The 24,047-nt window shown below is 36.4% G+C and overlaps 1 protein-coding gene across 6 annotated transcripts in view; it reads right to left on the bottom strand.

Annotated features, from left to right (window-relative positions):
* The window catches only part of LOC135208566 (solute carrier family 35 member C2-like), a 51,630-nt gene extending 32,821 nt beyond the window's left edge, over positions 1-18,809 (bottom strand). For 2 of the 6 annotated variants that reach the window (XM_064240892.1, XM_064240893.1), the window contains exon 1: positions 2,850-3,014. In XM_064240892.1, coding sequence (XP_064096962.1) covers positions 2,850-2,895 — 46 coding nt within the window. In that variant the 5' untranslated portion in view covers positions 2,896-3,014. Of the gene's footprint in view, positions 1-2,849; positions 3,015-15,638; positions 16,073-18,581; positions 18,600-18,664; positions 18,683-18,743 lie in introns of those variants that run through there. The other 4 variants (XM_064240890.1, XM_064240889.1, XM_064240888.1 and 1 more) reach the window with 4 other exon arrangements.
* Between the last annotated feature and the right edge of the window lie 5,238 nt (positions 18,810-24,047).

Below are 24,047 nucleotides of genomic sequence, written 5' to 3'. Positions count from 1 at the left end.
TGGATTTATTACGTTCCAAACTTTCGTGATTCAGTTATACATACCATATATATATATATATATATATATATATATATATATATATATATATATATATAATATATATATATCTACTCGTATGTATAAATATGTTTGTGTGTGTTTGGATTATGTATCTTCCTAAGTACGTTTGCAATTCTTTGTTCACTATCAATCCGTAATACTTTTAACAAATCGACATCCAGTTTTCTGACAACTTGCTTTACAAGTTAATCTTCCTTTAAGCTTGTTTCATACATGAATATTTGCACACTTTACATATTATTATTAACATATTGATAATAAAATGCTTGCAATGCTGACATGAATCAAATCTTGATGTGTCGAGCAATATGCATGTATAATGATCTAAACAATGACAACCTTCCAGCAGATTAGTTATATATATATATATATATATATATATATATATATATATATATATATATATATATATATATATATATATATATATGTGTGTGTGTGTGTGTGTGTGTGTGTGTGTGTGTGTGTGTGTGTGTGTGTCACAGCACAGGCCTTCTAATGATGAAGGCTGAAGTCTTCAGATGCAAAACAGAAGCTGTCACTATGTTGGTCAATTTATTCATTTCAGTGACCATTACTGTTTTAACCACTAATGCAATGCCTTCTTCAGGCCTACGCCAGATTTGCAGTATAACCACACTTTCGTATACAGGTGAATACAGACAAAAACTATTTTTGTTGTTTTTTACAGAGATTATTTTTTATGCCCCAGATGTATTACAGATGTTCAGCGTGTCTGAAATAGCCTTGTTCCAACACATAGTACAACTGTTAATACGTATAGGATAAATTACTGAAACAAGTTCTGAGTCTATAGTTTTCATTAGTAAGGCATAAACAATGATATTCTATTATTTGGTATTATAATACGCTCTTATATTGGAACTAATACTTAGTGGATTTTATCAACAACAGAACAGGCCGAATACCCTAAACAAGTTTTATAAAGAAATCCTTTGAATTACTTCTGGGTCCCTCGAAATGTTTAACCTCCATCACCCGAGCCTCTTGATGAGATCAACGTATTCTGTTCCATATCGCACAGACGGCCAATCAATGTCTACAGAATTCATTATCTTACTTTGGTCTTCGTTATCTCTGAGTGCGATGAGATAAGGGTCTGATGTTATATCCATCGTCGCAAGTGTGTGCGAAGTTCGTGATTTTGTCTTACGTCAGACCTGGCTGGGACGAAGTGATTTCCTTCATTTTCCCATCTACCGAAGACAAACTACTCCCAGTTTTCTGGCCAACATCCACATCCGTTGTATTAGACAACACAAGAAAGAAGAAGCCACTAAAGATGTGAAAACTGGCTTTTGTGACCGACATTTCAGGACCTCCGAAACTGCTGTTTAAGAATAATGTTCACGATTCATCTTTAAATACCCGTACTTCCATAGACATGTTTACCCTCTAATTTCTACTGCCACAACCTACTACTGCCCTAGTCCTTAATTCTCATATATGCTTCTCTATCTATTGTTTATACATATGCATACAAAGCTCACGATGACAACAGACATTTAAGCACTCATTCTCCTCAAGTCAAACGCGCAGTTGTTAGAGTATTCTTTATATTTCACACATTTTTCGACTGCAAATCTAGTTTATTACTCACACACACACACGCACACACACACACACACACACACACACACACACATATATATATATATATATATATATATATATATATATATATATATATAATCGCATAACGACTAATTTCTTTTCTTGAAAATTCATACCGTACAGTTCATAGGTTTTTCTTGGGTGACAGAATATAACGCGGCTTTTTCTAAGACTCATTTAAGCATAACAACAGGACAACCATAAATCCATTACAAGTGCATTGCTGTACTTCTACACAAGGACAACCTACCATCCTTGAGGACGCTTTTATTCAACAGTCAAGACATATTTTCAAGCAATAGCATCCTTCACGCAGCCTTGGGATTAAGGTGTAGAACAATGAATACTTGACGTGTGTACTGAAGTCATGGAAGATATGAGACATACCGCATCAAGGGCAGCCTTGCTGTGGCCAAAGAAGTTTGGGATGGGACTCTTCAGTCAGTCTGCAGCTCACTCCGTTGGGTTCTTGGCCTTTTAGTGAAACATTGCTGCTCATCGGTTTTTTTTTTTTTTTTTTGGTGATGACCCCTCAAGCCTATTTGCTTTATGTTTTCGCCGATAAAGAGAAGCAGATGCACCTGCTTTCTGGAAATGTATTCATAAAGAGAGGAAGGCTACACTCTGATCTGCCCTCAATCTAACTACAGTCATAGCTCTGACTCGTTCCACAGCTGTGGCAAAGGCTTGTCAATACTCTTATTTGTACTTTCTCACACACTGGCACGGAAACGGAAACATAACACAATACACACACACACACACACACACACACACACACACACATATATATATATATATATATATATATATATATATATATATATATATATAAACACCTTTTTGAGTGTGTATCGGATTCTTGATGTGCTTTATCTGTTTATAGCAAAGAACACGCGATTTCCTGTTGACATTGTCAAAGACACGCTACATTCTGCTCCCTACCCAGCAATGTCATTTTTGGCTCGGAAACTTTTGTGATCCAGTTGCAAAGAAATGCTGGTCTCCAGGACACAGTCTCTATGATTTTTTTTTCTTTATCTCTTAACATCTAGGAATTATCACGTTGCTTCGTCAAGGTCTCCATAACAACACGACGTGTGCACAAAAGCAAACCTAATCTATTCTGGTTAATGATAGGCTACGCTTACCTGGCCATTTCCATATGAAGTTAAGTGATGCGCTTATAAGCTTCATTTAAGTCGGTATTTAAATGCCTGACGGACCAAAATGGCATTACTTATACACTGACTCAACACAGAGCGTAAACAAAAACGTTGCGGTTCACTTCGTTACGAAACCGATACTAGCTATACTTATCTACCGAGTCAATGCTCATTTTTGTGACACACTGATTATAGCGACGTACGTAGCCAGATTTTAGAAAACTTAGCTTACTCACTTGAAAGTCTGGCGAAATTACGCCATATTCAGTGAGTAACTGACAGCCTCGTGTTTACCGTTTCAATTTAAAGTGTTGAATACAACATAATTTTGCCGAATATGCTATAAAACCTTCTCACTGATTAATTTTTTTTGCTGTCTTATTTATCTATATCGATATATATTAGCTGTATACGTGTCCTATGAGTTCATTAGAAATTATCATTTTTGTCCAAAGCGGGCAAATATATGCTTCCATCAGCTTTGCTACTTTTAGATAGTTCAAACATAACTTCAAAGTAGCACATTTCGATTTGTTTTACACACCTCACAAAGCCCGCAAAGAGCGACGGATGCTCTTATTATAGTGACAGGTGTTCAATACTCTTGTGGTAACAACTCGTTACCCAAGTCACGTTTCGAATAACATTATTTGTGAAAATATTTTTGAGACCTTAAGTCAACCAGAAAGTAGTTACCATACATAACTACCGTCCTCCTAACGTTAGCAGAAAAGGTATATGAGGTACACAGCTCCTTTGAATATTAGAAGCTGTATCCACAAGTCACATTTTATCTTTAACGTGCACACTTGTTCACCTGCATGTGTCTGTGTTGGGCGCGTGGGTTGGTGTGTCGATGACTGTTACTAGAAAAAAAAAAAAAAGATAGCAGCAACAAAATCATTTTACAATCCAGTCTACTTTGTTTTCATGGAAGTTTCCCGATATGTCGATCTTCAAAGGACTGGAGAAAAGATCTTGTCTTGGGTAATAAATGCTATTTTCTCTTGCACTGCATTTTTAGAATGATATCACCAACAAGCAAATCCAATTACCAGTAGCGTGCATCAGCAATTTTATCACAGTAGACTGGTACTATTTCTTTTCGGCGCCAGATGTTATATCGTCTCAAAATAATCGTTACTTTTTTTCATACAGCGTTATTTTGATAGTGCTATTTTTACAGTCATATGTTTCGATCAGTGTCTTTATGTCTAAATATATTATCGGAACAACTATACCCTGGTTGAGCGTGTTACTGCAAAATATCGTTTGGAATTAGCCTATAATATGCTTTAGTCTCTCTCTTCTCTCTCTCTCTCTCTCTCTCTCTCTCTCTCTCTCTCTCTCTCTCTCTCTCTCTTTAATAATTACAATTATCTTGATTTTTCTTTATCTTCACTGAATGTTCCTCAAATACTTTGTTAAATATTGCCTTTAATAAACATTTTTTTCGGGCGTTCATTGCTCGTAGAACTTAATTCTCTTTAACACAAAATATATCAACTTTCCTCGAAGTATTATGTATATATATATATATATATATATATATATATAATATATATATATATATATATGCACGAGTATAGATAAAGACACGTTGCATGAAGGAAAGGGAAACAATGAAGCAGTGCAAGGCCTCTCGACTTCTTGCTCTTTACTTAGCTGACTGAAGAAACATAAAAATATATTTACAAAGAAAGCTCGTATAAATGACAGACAGAGATTACAAAGGAAAAATATGAACTTGGAATCCAGCTCAACTGAAGAATTAGTAGACCTGCCAAAACAGGGACGAATATTGAAGAGGTTTTACAAATAGGCCCAACGGCTCAGAAGCAGGGCTAAGACAAGTAAAAGATAATACAAGGAAGTTGACTGACTACCAAAAAATAAAAGTGATAAAGGTACAACTCAGTAATTCTCATTTTGGTAGACGATAACAACTTTTGCAAGATGAACATTCTTACTAAAAAAGATTAAACATAACAATACATAGAAAATATACATAAGGTAACCAATTTATCCTCTGAGAGTTTTCACTTAAATGAATGAATATGGCACTGGATATTTTTTCCTTTGTAATCCCCGTCTGTTATTTATATGAGCTATCTTTGTACACTTATTCCTATATTTCTTCAGTCTGCTAAGTAAAGGACAAGAAGTCGAAAGGCCTTGCAGTCCTCCATTGCTTTTCTTTCCTTCATATGTTCATCATGTTCCATATTTCAGTGATTCAGTTATACTTATACTCGTGTATATGTATATACGTATATATATATATACATATATATATATATATGAATAACTTGATCACGAAGTATATAAAACGTGATGCTATGTATAGATAAAGGTTTTTGCCACGAAGGAAAAAATGAAAAGCGAGATAGCCGAGTACTTTCGGTCTTGTTCCGACCCTTTACTAAGGCAAACTGATTTTTACCTAGGAAAACATAGTCAAAAGAAGGCTTAATATCCAAACTGACACTACAAGATTAGCAATAAGGTCGATTTCACTCTATAGAAACGAGGAAACGCCTGAGGGTAGCCACACCTTGGAGGGTACACACGCAGGAAACAGGTTATTCTTCCAGAAAACAGTACATTTTGAAAAAACAAGGAAGCATATACAACTTAATATCATGAAATTTACACAAATTTTCCCAAAAAATTATTATTAATGAAAAGACGAAAGAAAATATAAATAAATATATATATATATATATATATTATATATATATATATATATATATATATATATATATATATTATATATATCGAGCAAGAGAAAGAGGGAGAGAGAATATCGAACCAGAGAGAGAGAGAGAGAGACCTTACAGACCTTACCTTACCTTACAGACCTTACATCTTGTTCGGGTTGCCCCAGGTCCCTCAGTGTGAGGCACCTCTAATGTCTAACCAGAGAGTTGCTAGTACATCTTCCGGTATATTTTGCATCTTCCAATCTTGGATGGTCTGGGATGCAGTTTAGATATTTGTCGAGCTTATTCTTAAACACATCTACGCTCACTCCTGATATTCCTCAGATGAGCTGGCAACGCATTGAATAGAGCTGCATTTATCGATGCTGGTGCGTAGTGGATTAATGTCCTGTGTGCTTTCCTTATTTTTCCTGGTATAGTTTGGGCACTATTAATCTACCTCTGCTTGCTCTTTCTGATATTTTTAGTTCCATGATATTTTCTGCTATTCCTTCTATCTGTTTCCATGCCTGAATTATCATGTAGCGTTTCTCTTTCTCCTTTCTAGACTATATAATTTTAAGAATTGTAGTCTTTCCCAGTAGTCTAGGTCCTTAACTTCTTCTATTCTAGCTGTAAAGGACCTTTGTACACTCTCTATTTGTGCAATATCCTTTTGATAGTGTGGGTACCATATCATATTGCAATATTCAAGTGGACTACGAACATATGTTTTTATAAAGCATAATCATGTGTTCAGCTTTTCTTGTTTTGAAGTGCCGTAACAACATTCCCATTTTTGCTTTACATTTTGCCAACAGAGTTGCTATTTGATCATTGCATAACATGTTTCCTATTCATCATCACACCAAGGTCTTTAACTGCTTCCTTATTTTGTGATGGTCTCATTATTAGGTCCCTTATATTGCATATAGCTTTCTTTCTCTGTCTCCATAATTTATTGATTCAAATTTATCAGAGTTAACTACCATCCTATTTACCTCTGCCCAATCATATACTTTTGTTTAAGGTCTCTTTGTAGAGCGTTCCTATCTTCATCACAAGTAATTTCTCTACTTACCTTCTTGTGTCATCTGCGAAACTACTCACTACCGAATCCTTCACATTATTGTCTATGTCTCAATCATAATAAACAAACAGTATTGCAGCTAACACCGTACCTTGCGGCACACCGGATATTACCTTGACTTCATCCGATTTCTCGTCGTTTGCAATAACTATCTGTTTTCTGTTGTGTAAAAATTCTTCTAACCATCTTCCTACTTTATCCACGATATTGTGTTTTCTAATTTTCTTCGCTAATATATTATGGTCTACTTTATCAAAAGCTTTTGCAAAGTCTAAATAAACCACATCTGTTTCATTTCCGCTTTTCATATTTTTGAATATGTTCTCACGTGGGACTAACAGTTGGGTTTGTGTACTTTTCCGGGTACGAAAACCCATTTTGTTGTCCTTTATTAAACAAATTATTTTTTATTAAATGTTTCATAATATTTTTCTTCATTACCCTTTCATACACTTTCATAATATGAGATGTTAGACTCACAGGCTATAATTACTTGCCTCTAGTCTTGATCCACTTTTGAAAGTAGGGGTAATATATGCTAATTTGTGCTCATCATAAATCTTGCCTGTATCTACACTTTGTCTTAATAATATTGCAAGTGGCTTTGCGATAGAATGAACTACTTTCTTTAACAAAATAGCAGGAATTCCATCAGGCCCTGCAGCAGCTCCATTTTTAATTTCATTAATAGCCTGCACAATATCAGCTTCATTAATATCTATGTCAGTGCAAATATTCACTATTTTCATCCCTTACTTCTATATCATTATCTTCATTATCTATTCTAGGGGTGAATTCTCTCTTATATCGTTTCTGCCAGTATGTGCAAATTTCCTTTTTTTTTCATTCGTTAATCTCCCTTCAATTCTCAGAGGGCCTATTTCTATTCTTCTTTTATTCATCTTCTTCGCATATGAGTATAATAGCTTGGGGTTTTGCTTGATATTTAATAGGGTTTTTTCTTCCAAGTCCTGTTTTTCATTTTCTTTTGATTGTATAATCTTTTGTTCTGCATTTTCTATCTTACTTTTAGTTCTATAACTTTCCATGCATTTTTTTCTTTTGCAAGACCTTTTTTCCACTTTCTGATTTTCTGGAACAAGATCCTTCTGTCTCTTGGTATGCATGAATGATGTTTACTTTTCTTCTTCGGTATATATTTTTTCCAACTATTTTCTCCAATATTTTATATAATATCTCCGTATTTACCCGTTATGTCATCACTTACGAAAATGTTATCCCAATCTTTGTTTAATTCTTCATTAATTTCTGACCATTTTATATTTTTACTGTAGAAGTTGTATTTTCCATATCCTTCCCACTTTTTCATTTCTTGCTTATCTCTATTTTCACTTGCTTTGGAATGAACTGTTTAATTCTATGACATTATGGTCTGAAATATTCGCATTATAAACTATTATTTCTTTAACATAATTCATCTCGTTCACAAATACTAGGTCTAAAGTATTTTCCTTTCTTGTTGGCAGGTGATTTATTTGTTGAATGTTGTATTCTAGTAGCATATCTAATAGCTTTTCAAATTGCCTCTTATCTTCTGCACTACTATTACTCTCTTTTTTATATGTATAAGTACAACCACAATCTCCTATTCGTTCTTTCCATTCTACGAAAGGAAAGTTGAAGTCACCAGATAGGAGAATAGTCCAGTCCTTGTGATTTCTACATATATCATCCAATTTTTCAATTATTAAGTCAAACTCTTTAGTATTAGGAGGTCCTATATTATTACTATGTTCATCAATTTTTCAGATTCAAATTCTACCGCTATTAGTTCACATTCTGAGTTACTATATTTCTCATATATTTTTCCTTGTTTTTTTGTCTTTCCCATATATTGCGGTTCCCCCTTGATTCCTATTTTTTCTATCTGATCTATAAGTTTGGAACCCTTTTATTTGATCATCATTCCGTCTCTTGGGAATACCAGGTTTCACTTATATTCATTATATCTATTTTCTTTTCATTTTGGGTTAGTTCTTCTAAGTACTCTATTTTTCTTTTGAGTTACTCGTAACTAAACCCTGCGCATTCATCACTATGATGGTTTGCGTGTTTTCTCCTTCATTTAATACTGGTAGTAATAAGGATTTTCCCATGTCTCTTTCCTGTTCTGGTATGTTGTTCTTTTTTTCATTTCCAGAAATTCTGACATTAAAAAATCCAACTTTTCCATAATATTTGATCTTCCTTCATCATAATTATTCGTTTTGTGTCTGAATCTGCAATTTTCTCCGTTTCTGCAATATCCTCTTGCATAATAAATACAGTTATTATCTCTTGAGTAGAATTTCGGAGCTGATGCTTTGAAATTTTTTGCTGACACCTCTGCATATCTCATTGGTGGTTTGCTTTTCTCTTTTACCTGATATTCTTGATTTCTCTCTTTATTTGTTTCTTTCTTATTTTGGATTTTATTACTTGGTTGGTTATTTATTTGATTATGATTCATGGCTACAGGGTGCATATATTTGCATTTTTTGTCGAACTTACATCCTTTTCCTTCTTTTAGGTTTTTACATATTTTTGGATGCAGATCTCTGCAATCATCCCCATATCCATCTAAGTATGCACATTTACCATATATTTCATAGTTTTGACATATCTTAGGATGTTTGTAGTAACATCTTTCTCCAAATCTGCAATTCCCTCTTTTCAAAAGGTTGCAGATTTTGTCTTTCTTGTCTATTTTTTCCTCTTTCCCATCATTGTATAGATCTGGGTAGAGCCTCTTCGGGATTTGCTTTTCTGTTGTCATATCGTAATTTATTTCTTCGTAGGTATGCTGCTTTATTGCCTCATATGTAGTATCAATGAGTATCTCTGCATCCATACTTTTATCTTGTTCTTTGTTTTCCTTATTTTTTTCTGTCATTTCATTTTTGTTTACTTCTCTTCCGAAATAATAACTATATACATGTGGGACTAATTTATTAGTAGTTCATTTATTTTAAGGTCCTTCATAAACATTTTACAAATATATGGGTCCAAATGGTACATTCCCGGACTAAGATTTAGGTTGTTTTTATTAGTGATTTGTATAATTGCCGATTCCAGTAAATTTCTTGAAACATAATCTTTAGATCTAGCAATTACCGAGGTATCACCCCAATTAATAAAATGAGATTTTTTCACTCTGATGGATAAACAGAGCATTTGAAGTCTGGGCTGTTCTAACTGAATACATATGCTGCTTAATACGTACACATAAATTTTTACTGACTGACCAACGTAAAACGATGGGCAATCCTTACAAGGAATTTTGTAAATTATGTTGTTATTTGTTACGGGACTATTCTTAATTAGCATATCTTTAATGGTATTGTTCTAAGAGAACACTACATTAACATTAAACGATTTAAATATTGAATTTATGGTTTCAAATCCACGAAAGTAAGGTAAGCTAAGTACATTTTTAGGCATTTCTTTTTCATTAATAGCAACACTATAAAACTTTTTGTGAGCTTTTTGATAACATAAATCAATTAAATGAGGTGGGTAGCAGAGATCGGTTCCTATCTTTTTTAAGTATTCTATTTCTTGGTCAAGATATTGTGGACTCGTGATACGCAAAGCGCGTAGGAACATAGAAGAAAAAATTAAAATTTTAATATTAAAATGGTGGCCAGAATAAAAATGTACACATGTTAAATTATTTGTGGGTTTTCTATAAATACTGAATTTGCATTGGAAGGATTCTCAATGTATTAATACATCTAGGAAAGGGATGACATTGTTATTTTCAATTTCAACAGTGAATTTTATGGATGGCACTAAATTATTCAATTTAGACAGTAAATCATTTACATCGATACCAACAGGTAAGACTACTAAGATATCATCGACATATCGGTACCATTTTAAGGGGACAAGTGTGATATTCGGGAGGTGTTCTCTCAAAAAATTCCATATATATATATATATATATATATATATATATATATATATATATATATATATGTATATTTAGATTATATATATATATATATATATATATATATATATATATATATATATGTAAGGCCTAGGGTTTTGATTAATGATATAATGCCAATATGTTCGCTGTGACCTATGGAATGCGGAGAAGCAACGACCCGAGGAAAGCTGATCAATGGGTTTCTGTGGATGGTGTGAGATAAAACTGCATAGTTAGACAAGTCAATGTACGACAGTTTATGAACTCTTCTCAAAGTGCCTTTGTGAAACTGGTTGCAGCCAGTAATTATGAGGCGCTAACAAAGTGTGCGTTCGTAAGTGCATGTGCGCCTCTTCCTGTTAAAATGTATGATACACAAGTCTATGGGGGATTTTGATAGAGGCGTCTTTGGAAGAAAGGCAGGATGCCGTGGTGCTCACCGGGAGTCTCTTTATAATATAGTGCTTTAAATAGTCCGGCTGCTTGGGTGAGTTTTGAACTGTTTTAGCCAAAGAGTGGCTTGTTACCTATTTGACATTTTTGTGGTAATATCCAATCAATAATCTCTGATTGTTAAACTTGTGTGTGTACTTATGGGGTGTTTCTATGTCTTTGAAACAGACGGTTCTAGCCAAACCATGGGGGACCGAGAGGGAGTCCCGATGGGGAAATAGACTTTTGGTGACTAAATACTGTTTAGACATTTTTGTTGGGGTTTTAATTAATTGATTCATTATTTATTCATTGTTAATAAATGTATCTTTTATAATGCAACTCTCTCATTTTGGTTACCTGTTAGAGTGGAGAGAAAGAGAGAGAGAGAGAGAGAGAGAGAAAGGAAAGTCGCGAGCCACTAGTTACTTGGGATAGAGAGAGGTTTGTTTGTTTTTGCCTGACGCTCGAGTTACACGTTTACCAAATTAATAATGAGAAAATAACCTCATTACAGGTTTGGTGGCAGGCGGTGAAAAAGCGGTATGAAAGGTTTTTTTTATGCCTGGGAACGCTAATGAAGAGATAGGTGACCAGTTAAAAAATAAAGGGGTCATGGCTTAGTGATAGTTTTCGAACGACAAAGCCTTTGTGGGATTGTGGAAAATTGTTAAATTGTTAGTTTTCAGTTACTTAGTGAAAAAAATGAGAAATATCTATCCGTTAGCCTGTGCAAAGGGTAGGGGGGAAGGATTTTATTGGACTCAGCATTTGGCCCAGGCAGTCAGCCTAGGAGCAGTTGCAAGCACTCAGTGTTACTTCTGTGTGTAATGTCGAGTGCATCCCGAGATGCCCACGCGGGTGTTGTTATTAGTGCATTACGCGAATTCCGAGTTCTTTTTGTTCCCATTATGGAGTGGTGAGTGTTAAAATACAGTTTATCAAGGGGCAGGGTTTTTTTTTTTAATATTTCAGGGTTATGGGATTGGTTTAAGAGGTCAAAAATTTTTTTTTTTTTGTCTTTGCCCATAGTAGCAGAAGTGACATGTTTTCTTTATTGGCGCGTGTTTATAATAGACGTATTCGTCTTTGTTTAAAACATAAGGGTGTACAAAGATGTGTTTATGCATGTGAACTGTGCTTGGATAGCATTTAGCTTGGAGACAAAAGCGCCCACCATTTCCTACGGGCTCAGCACATTTCTGCTAACCGGCGCAGGAAGGCATTGCACGGTGGGTACTGCTTGCCTCGAGGGATATTGCATGGGGAGGGTACTACTGGCCTGCCTCGAGAGGGGATTGCAAGGAGGTGGGTACTGGTCTGCCTCGGGGTGTTCTGTCGCTTGACTGAGGGGTGTTTCAATGCTCACTGGGGGGAGAAACTTTTTTTTTCTCAGTGTGGGTGAACTCCTCCTTTCTTTTTTTTTTTCTTTGTCGGGCTGTTGGAAGCGAGTCTGGCCTTGACAATGAATGCTAAGATATCAGCTGATTGATTAGTTGATGAAGTGAAATGCCCGTAGTCTTTTTTTTAGAAAAGAGATTTTTTGTTCTCTCTTGGATGATGAGAAAAGGAAATAGAAAGAGATTTTTCTGTTCAAACATCAAAATATTAAATTTACCTGTGAATTAGAAGAAAATGGACAATCAGCATTTTTAGATACAATGGTAGTTCGTAAAGATAACTGTTTTAACATAGGAATCTACAGGAAACCCACCTTTACCGATCTTGGCTTGAATTTCCTCAGTTTTTGTTTTTATAATTTTAAATTGAATTCTTTATCAACACTCCTCCACAGGGCTATAAACCTAACTTCAAGTTGGAAATTATTCCATGACGAAATAATATTTCTTGAGGGATTTTTCAACAGCAATTGTTACCCATCGGGGTTATTTTTTAAATGCGTCAAAAATACCATCAATAACTTTTTTCATCCACCTAGTCCAGTCCATTTAGCACAGAAATTTAGATACTATATTAAAATACCTTATATACATGATAGGAAGTTTTTGCCCTCCCTTAAGAAAATTCTAAACCTCCATTATCCAGCAGTTGATACCAGATTCACTTGCATAAATCCTAGAAATATTGGTAGCTTCCTAAAACACAAAGAGAAATTGCCCTCCTTGATGCAATCCGGTGTAGTGTATTTATTTAATTGCTGCCAATGTAATCAGCAGACCTACGTAGGAAGTACGCGCCGGTTGCTCAAAGTGAGATGTGATGCTCATAGAGGTGTAAGTTACCGAACGGGCAGCAAATTATCCACCCCTGAACAATCAAATATTAGGAATCACGCCAGAATCTGTAGGGCAGAGATAGATTATAACAACTTTAAGGTCATTATGACGTCACCATATGAACACCACCTCCTCGTTCTTGAATGTTGGCAATTAAGAAACTGGTACCTTCACTTAACAACCATACTACCTCAGTACCTTTGTATATAGCATAAAAACACGTCACTTTGTTCTTTGCCTCTTCTTGACCTTTTTTCCACCGTCCTGACACGGAACGGCGGGACTCTGCTTGAGCAAGGTATTTTCCTCATTTTTATATATATATATATATATATATAAATATATATATATATATATATATATATATATATATATTCTTTTTAATGTTTTTATTCGTAATTTTACTTAGAAATATTTTAATTTTTTATGATTTTACATTTCCTTTTCTTGAATATGTTATGTATTGATGTAATACTCATTCTTTGAGATTTTTTAATTCGTAATTTTACTTAGAAATACTTTAATTTATAATAATTTTACGTTAACATTCCTAATTGTTTGGTAATGATGTAATATTTATTTCTTGCCTTTAGCCTGAAGATGGGACTTTGTCTCGAAACGTCGCTAGTAATAAAGAATCATGTAATGTGCCATGTCCTTCCGTATCCCCGTACCTATTTCATCGAGGATTAGCCCACCAGCGACGAAGAATATATATATATATATATATATATATATATATATATATATATATATATATATATATATATATATATATATAGGGAATTGTTGAAGAGACTCCCTCTAAGTCTACTGAAGGAATTGCTGAAAAGACTCTGGTATGGAAGCTGGAGGGGAGGCGTCATATAGGACTATTAAGGGAATTGCTGAAAAGACTCTCTGGTATGGAAAGTGGCGGGGAGGCGTCATGTAAGAAGTCTATTGAGGGAATTGTTAAGGCGACGCTCTGTTATGGAAAGTGATCTGCGTATGACACCAGTCAATCCAGAAGAAAAGATAGAAGATACTGAGATTGTTTTCAACGTATATTAACCGTGAGGACTGACATGAGCACTTCGCGGTAGTTAAGTCCCACGGACGAAAGGATGATGAAAGTTGAATTAAAACGATGTATATAATTCAGAGGGTTTTGGAGAGAAGAAGAGGACAGCAGGGACTCCGAGAAGATATCGACTAATATTATGCATTTGGAACGTGAAGGAATCGATACTCAGGAAGCGGATATAACCTCGTGGAAAATAGAGGTGACTATAAAGCGTGTATTGGTTGGACCTTGTATACAATGGCTGATGCCGCAGAAGTGTTTAGTGCGCAGATCTTCACGAGATATTTATCAAATCAAGGATGAATAAGTCTACACACACACACACACACACACAAATATATATATATATATATATATATATATATATATATATATATATATATATATATATATTATTCACAAAAATATTTATTGCAAAGAAATATATATTAAACTCAGAAGAGCCCATCACAAGTGAAAAACTCCCATTTATTAATTAAATTACCTTTAACCTTCGAAATAATAGGCAACTATATAAACTTAGCTAGTATTCCAAATAATTTCAAGGAAATGTACTGACTCTCGGAGGAAGATAGAACGCCATAGATTAGTCATCAACTTAGCAGGTGGCCATACAAAACGGATGTTCCGCCTCCCCAGGTGAGAAACCAAGTGTTTTCGTATAGTTCTGCTACTGTAAAGCCGCCAACATACTTGGTGAGTGAATTTGGGTATATTACTAATCCGTTACTATTCAATAGCATGAGTTCCTACCATTGCCAATTCTTTTAACCGTAAGCATCCGTGTCACCTTAAAATAAGATAGATATAGTAAAAGTAGGGTAAGTCTGATAGTTAATGTTAACTTTGCATATATAAACTAACAATCAGCAACGTAGTCTCTACCTCTTTGTTCGGGACCTATGCCCTTTGCAAGGTTGTTCTGAGGTCATGAATCCAAAAGTAATTCGCCCTTTGTAATGCTTCATAAAGTGCCTCATTTCGTCAAGTAGGTTTGGCTTTCCCGTAAGTTTCAACATTAGATCTTTGAATTACTTTCAGATGAAATCATAGAGATTTATCGCTAACTCGGGGAGTAGGCCTACAAAATACTTCGTTGTTGTAGTTCTTGCTTTTGTTAGGGGTGGGAGCGGCGTAGGAAAGGTCTATGGAAGAGCCTAAAAAGGTCTGAAAAAGGTGTTTCGCGTTGAGTTAAAGACACAGGAATTTTAGGATAGGAAATTTATTATTTATTTATTCGACTGAAAATGTAAAAAAAAAAAAAAAATTATTACTGTGAATGTTAAACAGTACTGAAAAGTTCGCTGACTCACCGCAGAAACTGCTCGACTTCCTCCTGAGAATGACGTTGTCTTGAATCTGGATGGCGTCGTATGTCCTTCTCTTGCACTGAGTCCTGTTCATCTTGATATTCTCGCTATGGTCGGCGCCATCGCAGTCTTGGTTCATATTCTGTTACTCTCTCGCCTTCCTTCCTATTCCTTTTCCTCTTTTTCCTCGTGTCTGTCTTAGAAAATTGCATTAGATTGTCCGTCCCATTGGAGTTTGCTCTTTAAAGAAGAAACAAACGTTGCCTAAAGTATTATTTTTCAGTTCGAAACTGTTCCGCCTCTATTATTCATCGTTAGTTGCGACGCTGCTTTCAGGACAAAGTTGATCTTTTCACGTCTGCTGCACGGATCCTGGTGAGTTTCCTTAGTTGATCTGTGTATATACACATATATAAATCCCACCATTACACGGTTTTCTGTAAGTAAACACAATTATAGTTTTTGCCTTAAGAACTGGTTGACGTGTGTATAACCAGTCGTTCATCTTCAACTTGGTTTCTATGAAAATAAGAATTTTGCCGACTGATTTCCCCAGATCTTAGCCACCAACCTTTCATTAAATATCGTTATTGTATACCTTAATTTTCTTATTGTTGCGACTAATACCATACCATTTTATTAAGCTCAAAATCAAAGCAAATGCTTTAAAGACATTGCCGAAAAAAGGCATTTGCAAAACAGGAAAATGCGCAGTCAATAGAAAACAGACAGCAGAGGGATGCATGTCTGTCCTGTTAAAAACTATTGGCGTCTTTCTATAATCGTTTAGAAAACTACAACTCAAAACTACTATGGGTTTCACAGACAGTGCAAGCACGTTTTTTTTGGCAATAACTCTGTAACGAACTCTTGTATCAGTACGAGATGTTGTAATTGCTACAGTTTATTACACCCAGTGCCGTATTTATAAGAGTATCATGAATCACTAATTGTAAAGAAAAAAGACACTTGTCCCTGGACAAAGAGGCAAAAACTCAATTAGCCAGAATTGAATACGAACCCAAGAGTAAAAAGCTCCGCCTACCCTCTCCCCACACCTCCATCGCCAACCCCCTCCCCTTCCTTCCCTCACCTTCCCTTTTCTCTCTCTGAAAGTTGCTTCAGGTTAAACTTATTTTGCATGATTTTTTTTCTATCTATCTATTAATATACATTGTTGTATATATCTAACGATCCAGTCGGTTGACTGATTTATTTGTGCATTGATTCGCTCATCTCTCTGATAGTTACTTCAGTTTAAACATATTTTGTACGATTTTTTTCTATTTATCTATCTAATAATAGTTTACAATGGTGTGTATATGTAACGATTCACTCTGTTGTTACCTGCCAGTTGACTAATATATGCATTGATCTGCTCTGTGTGTGTGTGTGTGTGTTTGGTAGTGGTACTGTAAACGGTTATTAGTGAGTGAAATATGAATGTATGGTGGTGTAGTAGAACAATAGACACTATGATTGATGGTGAAGCGACTGTTATAATGTCTTTGGTTACCTTCTCGGCAATTCTCATGGTTGCAGAAATGAGTTTGTCTCGCAACTTTTCAACTTTTTTAGCAAAGAGAAAACTGCCAATTGCCTTCAGATTGGTTTGAATGGGTAACTGGTTATAGTTACTCCGTGATACAAATAAAAATTAAGCCTTTCTATCGGGCATTCATTAGAGTTAAAGCCTCGATTATACTCATGCATATATTTTTAAGTCATAAATAAGTCATGAATGTTTATTTTATGTGCGGATCAATACATAAATAAATCAGTCAACTGGCAGGTGACAACCGAGTGGATCATTAGAAATATACCGCAATGTAAATTATTAGAGATATACAGATAGAGAAGAAAATCATAAAAAAAGTTTAAACTGAAGCAACCTTCAGAAAGAGAGAGAGAGAAGGGGTTAGGGGGAGCGCAGAGAAGGGAAGGGGAGGGCAGGCGAGGGAAGGAAGAAGGAGGAGAGTGGTGGTGGAGGGAGAGGGTAGGCGGAGCTTTGTTTTTTATACTGTTGTGTTCGTATCCCTTTCTGGGTAATAGAGTTTTTGCCTCTTGGCACAGGGACAAGTGTCTTTATGATACTCTTAAATTACGGCACTGGGTGTACTACACTATAGCAAAATCTCGTACTGATACGAGTGTTTGCTACAGAGTTATTGTCAAAAAACGTGCTTGCACTGTCTGTGAAACCCATATGAAAATCATCCATGAGTTGCAGCGGATATAGACTCCACCTGAAGAACATTGTTATAAGTATATATATGTTATATATCTGTGTGTGTGGCTCGTTATTTGTCTGAGCAGAACACCTTCTCCAATGTTAATGTCAAATGTTAGGTGGCTGCAGTAGTTATAACACCATGTTAACACATAAATCTGTCAATGTAGCGCGTGTCGTAGGGACATATTGGCGCGTCTGCATCACGTTACGCCACAGATACATTTTTTCCCAGAGTTCATGTTCATTCGGTCCTTCTACTCCCTTTGTTCACCAACTACATTTAGCCTCACATAGACCTCATAAAATAAGGCACTACTCGGAAAATGGCATTTAGACACGGTAATGGTCTCTGTGTAGGTGAACATGAACACTCCACTAGGTTTTGGACAGTCTTATAGCGAGGTTATTGATAATCTGGTAACTGTGTAACGTGTAGCCAATATCCATTTACGTGTATACAAAATGCACACACGCAAACGTGTTTGTGGGGAGAGTACAGACTACAGAAATATCAACAGTGCCTCTATTATTAGAATTCCTTGCTTTGAAGAACAAATTACAATGCTGTTGACGTCATGTATTACAATATACTATAGGTAGCTACATAAAATTCCACAATAACCATTGCACATAGCCTGTCGGCACTCGGCAATTGTAAACTGCTAGGCGACCAACACGCATAACACGAAACACAACGGATAACACTACGATACTTTGAAATACACTTCACTTGGCAGTCTTTGATATATCCTTATTTTGGTAGACCAGAATTATTCAGATGCGACAGACACGGTACCACAGAGGAGGTATAGGCAGATCAGCACTCTGTAAAACTATACTGAACGGAACAATCGATGTAACAATCTAAGCAGAACCTTTCGTCTCCACCTGTATACACAGCAGTGGGCCGTGATACGGAACACTTGTGGAGTAGACCGAGTGGTGTATATCTGCCTTCGCTTCACCTCAGCAGTGTAGGTGCTTGTGCTTTCTTACCATGAGGGTACTCAAAAGAGCAAGAGTCCGTGATGGCATAAGGCCAACCTACTCTAACAACTGTGCAAAAGTCCCTTCGAAGGTATTTCGCCTAGCCGTTCCAACTGCAAGACTATTTATTTTTTATAGTAGAATCGTCAAGAGAATCGTGATTTATGAACTTCAGAATCAGATCAAAGGAATAAGTTTTCGAAAGTGCCATCCAAATGTCACATTTTGCTAAACTATTTTCGTTCACAATTCCTTTATCACTGACGTGACGTTTCTGGTTCACTGACTGCTCTATTGAACGAATACCATTTTCTATTTTGAATTCAACTAATCTCTTGGTTCCTCAGTGGCATGCAGTCATTACATCTCTCTCTCTCTCTCTCTCTCTCAGATCCATGGAAATTCAATGGTAGTGCAATGTACATGTAACTTACCGAGCTCCCAACACTGAATACGATTTCTAACTAAAATCCATTATAAACAGATTACGTAGTAAAGTAGAGAATTTCAGCTTCCTCATCTTGAACTTCGAACTTACACGTTCATTGCAAAGTCGCTGTACTATTTCTATGAACTATTGCGCTTGATCCAAATTGATTTATATTTTGAGTAAAATATTCTTTCTCCCTGCTCTCCCACTTAAGAAACCCTCAACGTGTTTTATTACATTTCTCTATTGCTGCAACGTACTTCACCTTCACTCTGTCTGTAACGTGTCAACATGAATCACCTACCAAAGTGTCCTAACAAAAGTCAGCCGGTTATTACTGTAACGTCTACTACGTACAACAATTCACCACAGAATTTGCTTGTGAATATGCTATGACACGTTTTTTTCGCTCATTAATTTCAAAGTCCACGCGCACACATTACAGCCAAATATTTTATTTAATCGCAACTACGCACCCACTCCAATTTCTCAGACTCTCAACCACCTGTCATAGCTTGAGCAATTAAATGAGAAATTTACATACTTAGCTGAAGCGGGACCTATGCCGTAGCCGTTAAAACAGTGTTAGTCGAGTCTGCCAGTCTTTTCTTCTCCATTTCATTCTAATGATCTTTTTGTATGAAAACTACCAATAGCTAGATGAGAAAAAGCCTCATCTTTAGGTAATTTATCAATCAAGCGATCTATTTTTTTCGCTTCCATCAGGCATTGCCTTAGGTGTTGTCGGTTCCAAGGCTCGACGAACTCTTAAAAATAAATAGGCTTACTTAACTCAAACTCGGCCGTTCCCCTTTCGTCTTCCTCTACCATTTCTCTTGATTGCTTAACGCATAACAGATAAGTGTATGAAGTAAAAATTAATGTAGAAGTAAAGCAGTAGATAAAACAAAGCGATCAAAAGTAAATAAAAGACGTGACTACCAGAAAGTTGAAAAGAATATAGCAGAAAAAAAAGTTAATTGTTAAGCTGAGGTTCACCGACAGCTGGCGAGTAGAAAGAAATGTAGGCTAAAGCTTTAATCGAGCACAAGACTAAATATGCTGGCACTGAAATGTAACTATAAAGAGAAAAATTGAGATTGAAAATGGGAATCATATGTGGAAGAGGAAATATTGACCTTGACTGATGGCAAAAGTCCTCTAGGACTGAACATTAAAAAGTAAAGTAAAATCTATCTATCTCTGTCTCTCGCTCTTTATATAAATAGATAGATATATTTTATTTATTATCTATTTGTCCCTGAGGATATTTGCGCACAATATAAAATACTGAGGATATATGCACTCAGTTATGATGTTATTTCCTCTTCTCACACACACACACACATATACTATATATATGTGTATATATATATATATTATATATATATATATATATATATATATATATACATATATGGTAAAAAGGTAGATTATGATTGATAAGGATGAACTTACCGTTGGTACCAACACTTGCCTCCTATTCAAGTGTGCTCAAGGTTTGGTGATGTGGAAAGAGCATCTAAGAACCAGAAGGCAGCTGTTCGCTTTGGATTTGAATTCGATTAAACAAATACATGCTTGATTCAGCGGAAGAGATTTTCCAGCGTTGCCATTTAGAAAGTGTAGCCTACATGGGATGAAGAAAAAACATAAGTTTTCCAGAGTCATTACGTTTCGTTGGTTTCTTTGTATATTTGCATAAGAAAAACCTTCTCAGTTACAGCAAAGAAATCCTTATTAAGCTGAAACGTGAATCCGAACGGTAACGCGCAGGTGCGAGACAAACGGCGAATAGCTGCGTAGGTGGGAAGAAATTGAAATTGGCTGTTATGCGAATCAAATGAGTGTTGATTAAAAATCTTAGTTACGAAATGGGGTCATAAAGACAAAGAGTGACATGATGAATACAGAGAAAACATTAATGAGAATCCTGTTTCACAGAGGACAGAAAGGGCATAGAGAACTTTCTTTATACTAGAATATTAACCAAAGAAATATAGAAGAATGGACTGTGGCGAAAAAGATGGACTCATAGTGGACTGTATGATATGCTTAACGTTGTTACTTGGTCAAAAACCGCTAAAAGCCTTACGTAACAACTCCACAAAACTCCCTTTGCGGTTTCTAAATTACGGGGAGATATCTCTCAACCCAATTCATTATTAACGAGGATAACACACCAATATCATTAATGAATAGTAGCACAATTAAGTACTTTCACTTACTGAACAGTCCTTGTAGACATGAACTCAGATCATAAATCGCTACACGAGATACGACGAGAGGTGTCGTGAATTTCGAACTGATCATTCGAAATCCCCGCCATTTAACTTCACAAGTGTTGCGTTAAATTGGGGCAAGACTGAGGGATCTCGCGGGCAATACATTGAACAGAAAGCTGTCCAATACACGACAGTTTATGGTGCAATTCCTAAAGGCATGGCGGGGAAGGAGCGCGTCGTATAGAAAAGAAGACGTTCTGAATTTTCATTAATAAATATAATTTGCTGATCACTAGTACGAGATAAATTATCTATGTATAGATTTGGAGCCAAGGACTCCATAGCCATTAAAGAATTTGCAGATTACGGCCTTCAGCCAGAACTTTAAGTCAATTCCTTGATCTTAGATAATAACGTAACAGTCATATTTCACATTCAAGAATAAAATAGATTTAGTAATATACGTAATGTCGAAATAATCGATGATTCCCGCCTGAATTACAAGGATTCTGTAGTTCACGCGGGAAAGCGTAAGTTTCTTTTAAAGAAGGGCGAAACCACGCTTCATTCCTGCCCAGAACCCAGATCCCTTTAAGTACAGTAAAATTTGTGTCTCAATTCTCCGACTCCCACCCATCGCCATGCTAGGTCGAATTCCGTCCTAACAGTAAGTTAACTTTATCCACGTATATATGTGCCATCCCTGCGATGAGGGACTCGATTTATGCAGCAAATGAAAGCTGGCAGTGCAAGGATTATTTGTATTAACTGAGTGAGAGCAGTAAGAAACTGCGTGTACTGTGGAATTCTGCTAGGAACTTTAGTTTCGGTGTACTGTTAATGCATTAAAATGTATTTTTTCGTAATAAAATTGTTTTGTTGACCAGAGTTTATTGTATCTCACCCTAAGAGTTTTAGAGTGAACGCCTCCTCAAGGCCTTGTCATCGGCCCAGAACATCCGGGCACGAATCATAAAATAAAAGTCGTAGAAATTCCCGATATTTGGTCCTTCGAGAACCGGATGACATGTGCGCTCTAGAGCTTGAAGGGTAATTTCAGTAAAGTATGGTCTATAGGGTAGCACTGATAGGACACAGTCAGCTCCCATCGAATCTGCCACAGTGTTCAGATAACCAGATTGAGGTCTTTAGAAGGCCAGGAGGTCTGGTCAGTCAGTTTTTAGATAGTAGTCTATCATTCTGGCAGAGACGGTATGAGTTGTATGTAGGAGGAAACTACCTAGCAAACGATCACCCCTAAACCGTTTGGGATAATTTACGTATTCTTATTGAACCCTTGAGGAAAATTTGTGACCATTGTTATCTGCGACGCAGGGATCAGAGAGTATCTCCCTGATAATCGTTTTACTGTAAATTCTGTTGAATATGTCTAAAAGGTAAAGAATTTTAATGCGAGAATCTCCAAATACTGCTACAAAAGAAGTCGGTACAGAGTCCGACACTTGCCTATGAACTTTGTGCTTACCGCGAAGGTAGCGCCTCAGTGGCGTGGTTGGTTAGGTGTTTGCTTCCCACCTCGGTGGTCGCGGGTTCGATTCTCGGCCATTCCATAGAGGAGTGAGAGGTGTGTATTTCTGGCGATAGAAGTTCACTCTCGACGTGGTTCGGAAGTCGCGTAAAGCCGTTGGTCCCGTTGCTGAATAACCACTGGTTCCATGCAACGTAAAAACACCATACAAACAAAAGCTTACCGCGAAGGCAAACAAAAGGACGGAGTCCTTTTTTCAGAAATCCGTAACGCATTCCTCAATTGTCCTCAATTGTTTAATGAGATTAATCAGGAGAGAGACAGACAAAATAACTAGGCTCAGCTTGTTCCGATGTGCAATTAAATCCACGTGTCATTAGTCTTTGCTCCCCGTCTTCATAACGTAAGAAAAATCATTTCCTAGTTTGCAAACTCCCCCCCCCCCCCCACCCCCCCCCCCCCCCTAAGAAGTAGAGTAAATAATATAAAATGACAGTGGCCATGATTGTTCACTTCGAGGCCTCGCCGAGTCTCACCGCGGACTTACTGTGCGTTAGTAGAAACGTATTCTGAGTGTGTACCAAAATTTGGTCACACAGTTGAGACAAGGAGGAGGTCAGCTTCGAGAGCTGTACAAATGTCAAGTCGTAAAGTTATATTGTTCCGATACGTAATACAAACCCTCGGTCCTTTAACAATAGGAAGTAGCTAGCGGCAGCTGGAACGGTCGTAAGCTTCGAACCAAGGGGAGAACGGTAGTTAACTGCTTGTCCGATCGTCGCGCGCCGCGCGACTGGGAGGTAAACAAACCACTTTTGCTTTCGGCCGTGTGTGGGAAGGACGTGTTCGCCATCGCTCTGCCCGCTTTGTCGTTTGCTTCAACTTTGAGTATTTGTTTCTCTTTCTGTATATCAGGAGTGATTGTAAGTACTTTTCTCAATTCTATTATTCTTGCAATGAGTGAATTGGAAGAAATGGAAATATCACCGCGCCCTCCAGTCGCCCGTATAGAGTGTGTCCCGGGCTGGAGGGGCGTAAATGTGGAGGG

This window comes from Macrobrachium nipponense, chromosome 35 (assembly GCF_015104395.2).
Source record: "Macrobrachium nipponense isolate FS-2020 chromosome 35, ASM1510439v2, whole genome shotgun sequence".
Taxonomy (NCBI): domain Eukaryota; kingdom Metazoa; phylum Arthropoda; class Malacostraca; order Decapoda; family Palaemonidae; genus Macrobrachium; species Macrobrachium nipponense.
The sequence above is the reverse complement of the archived record's forward strand: the minus strand, read 5'-3'. Positions and strand labels throughout refer to the sequence as shown.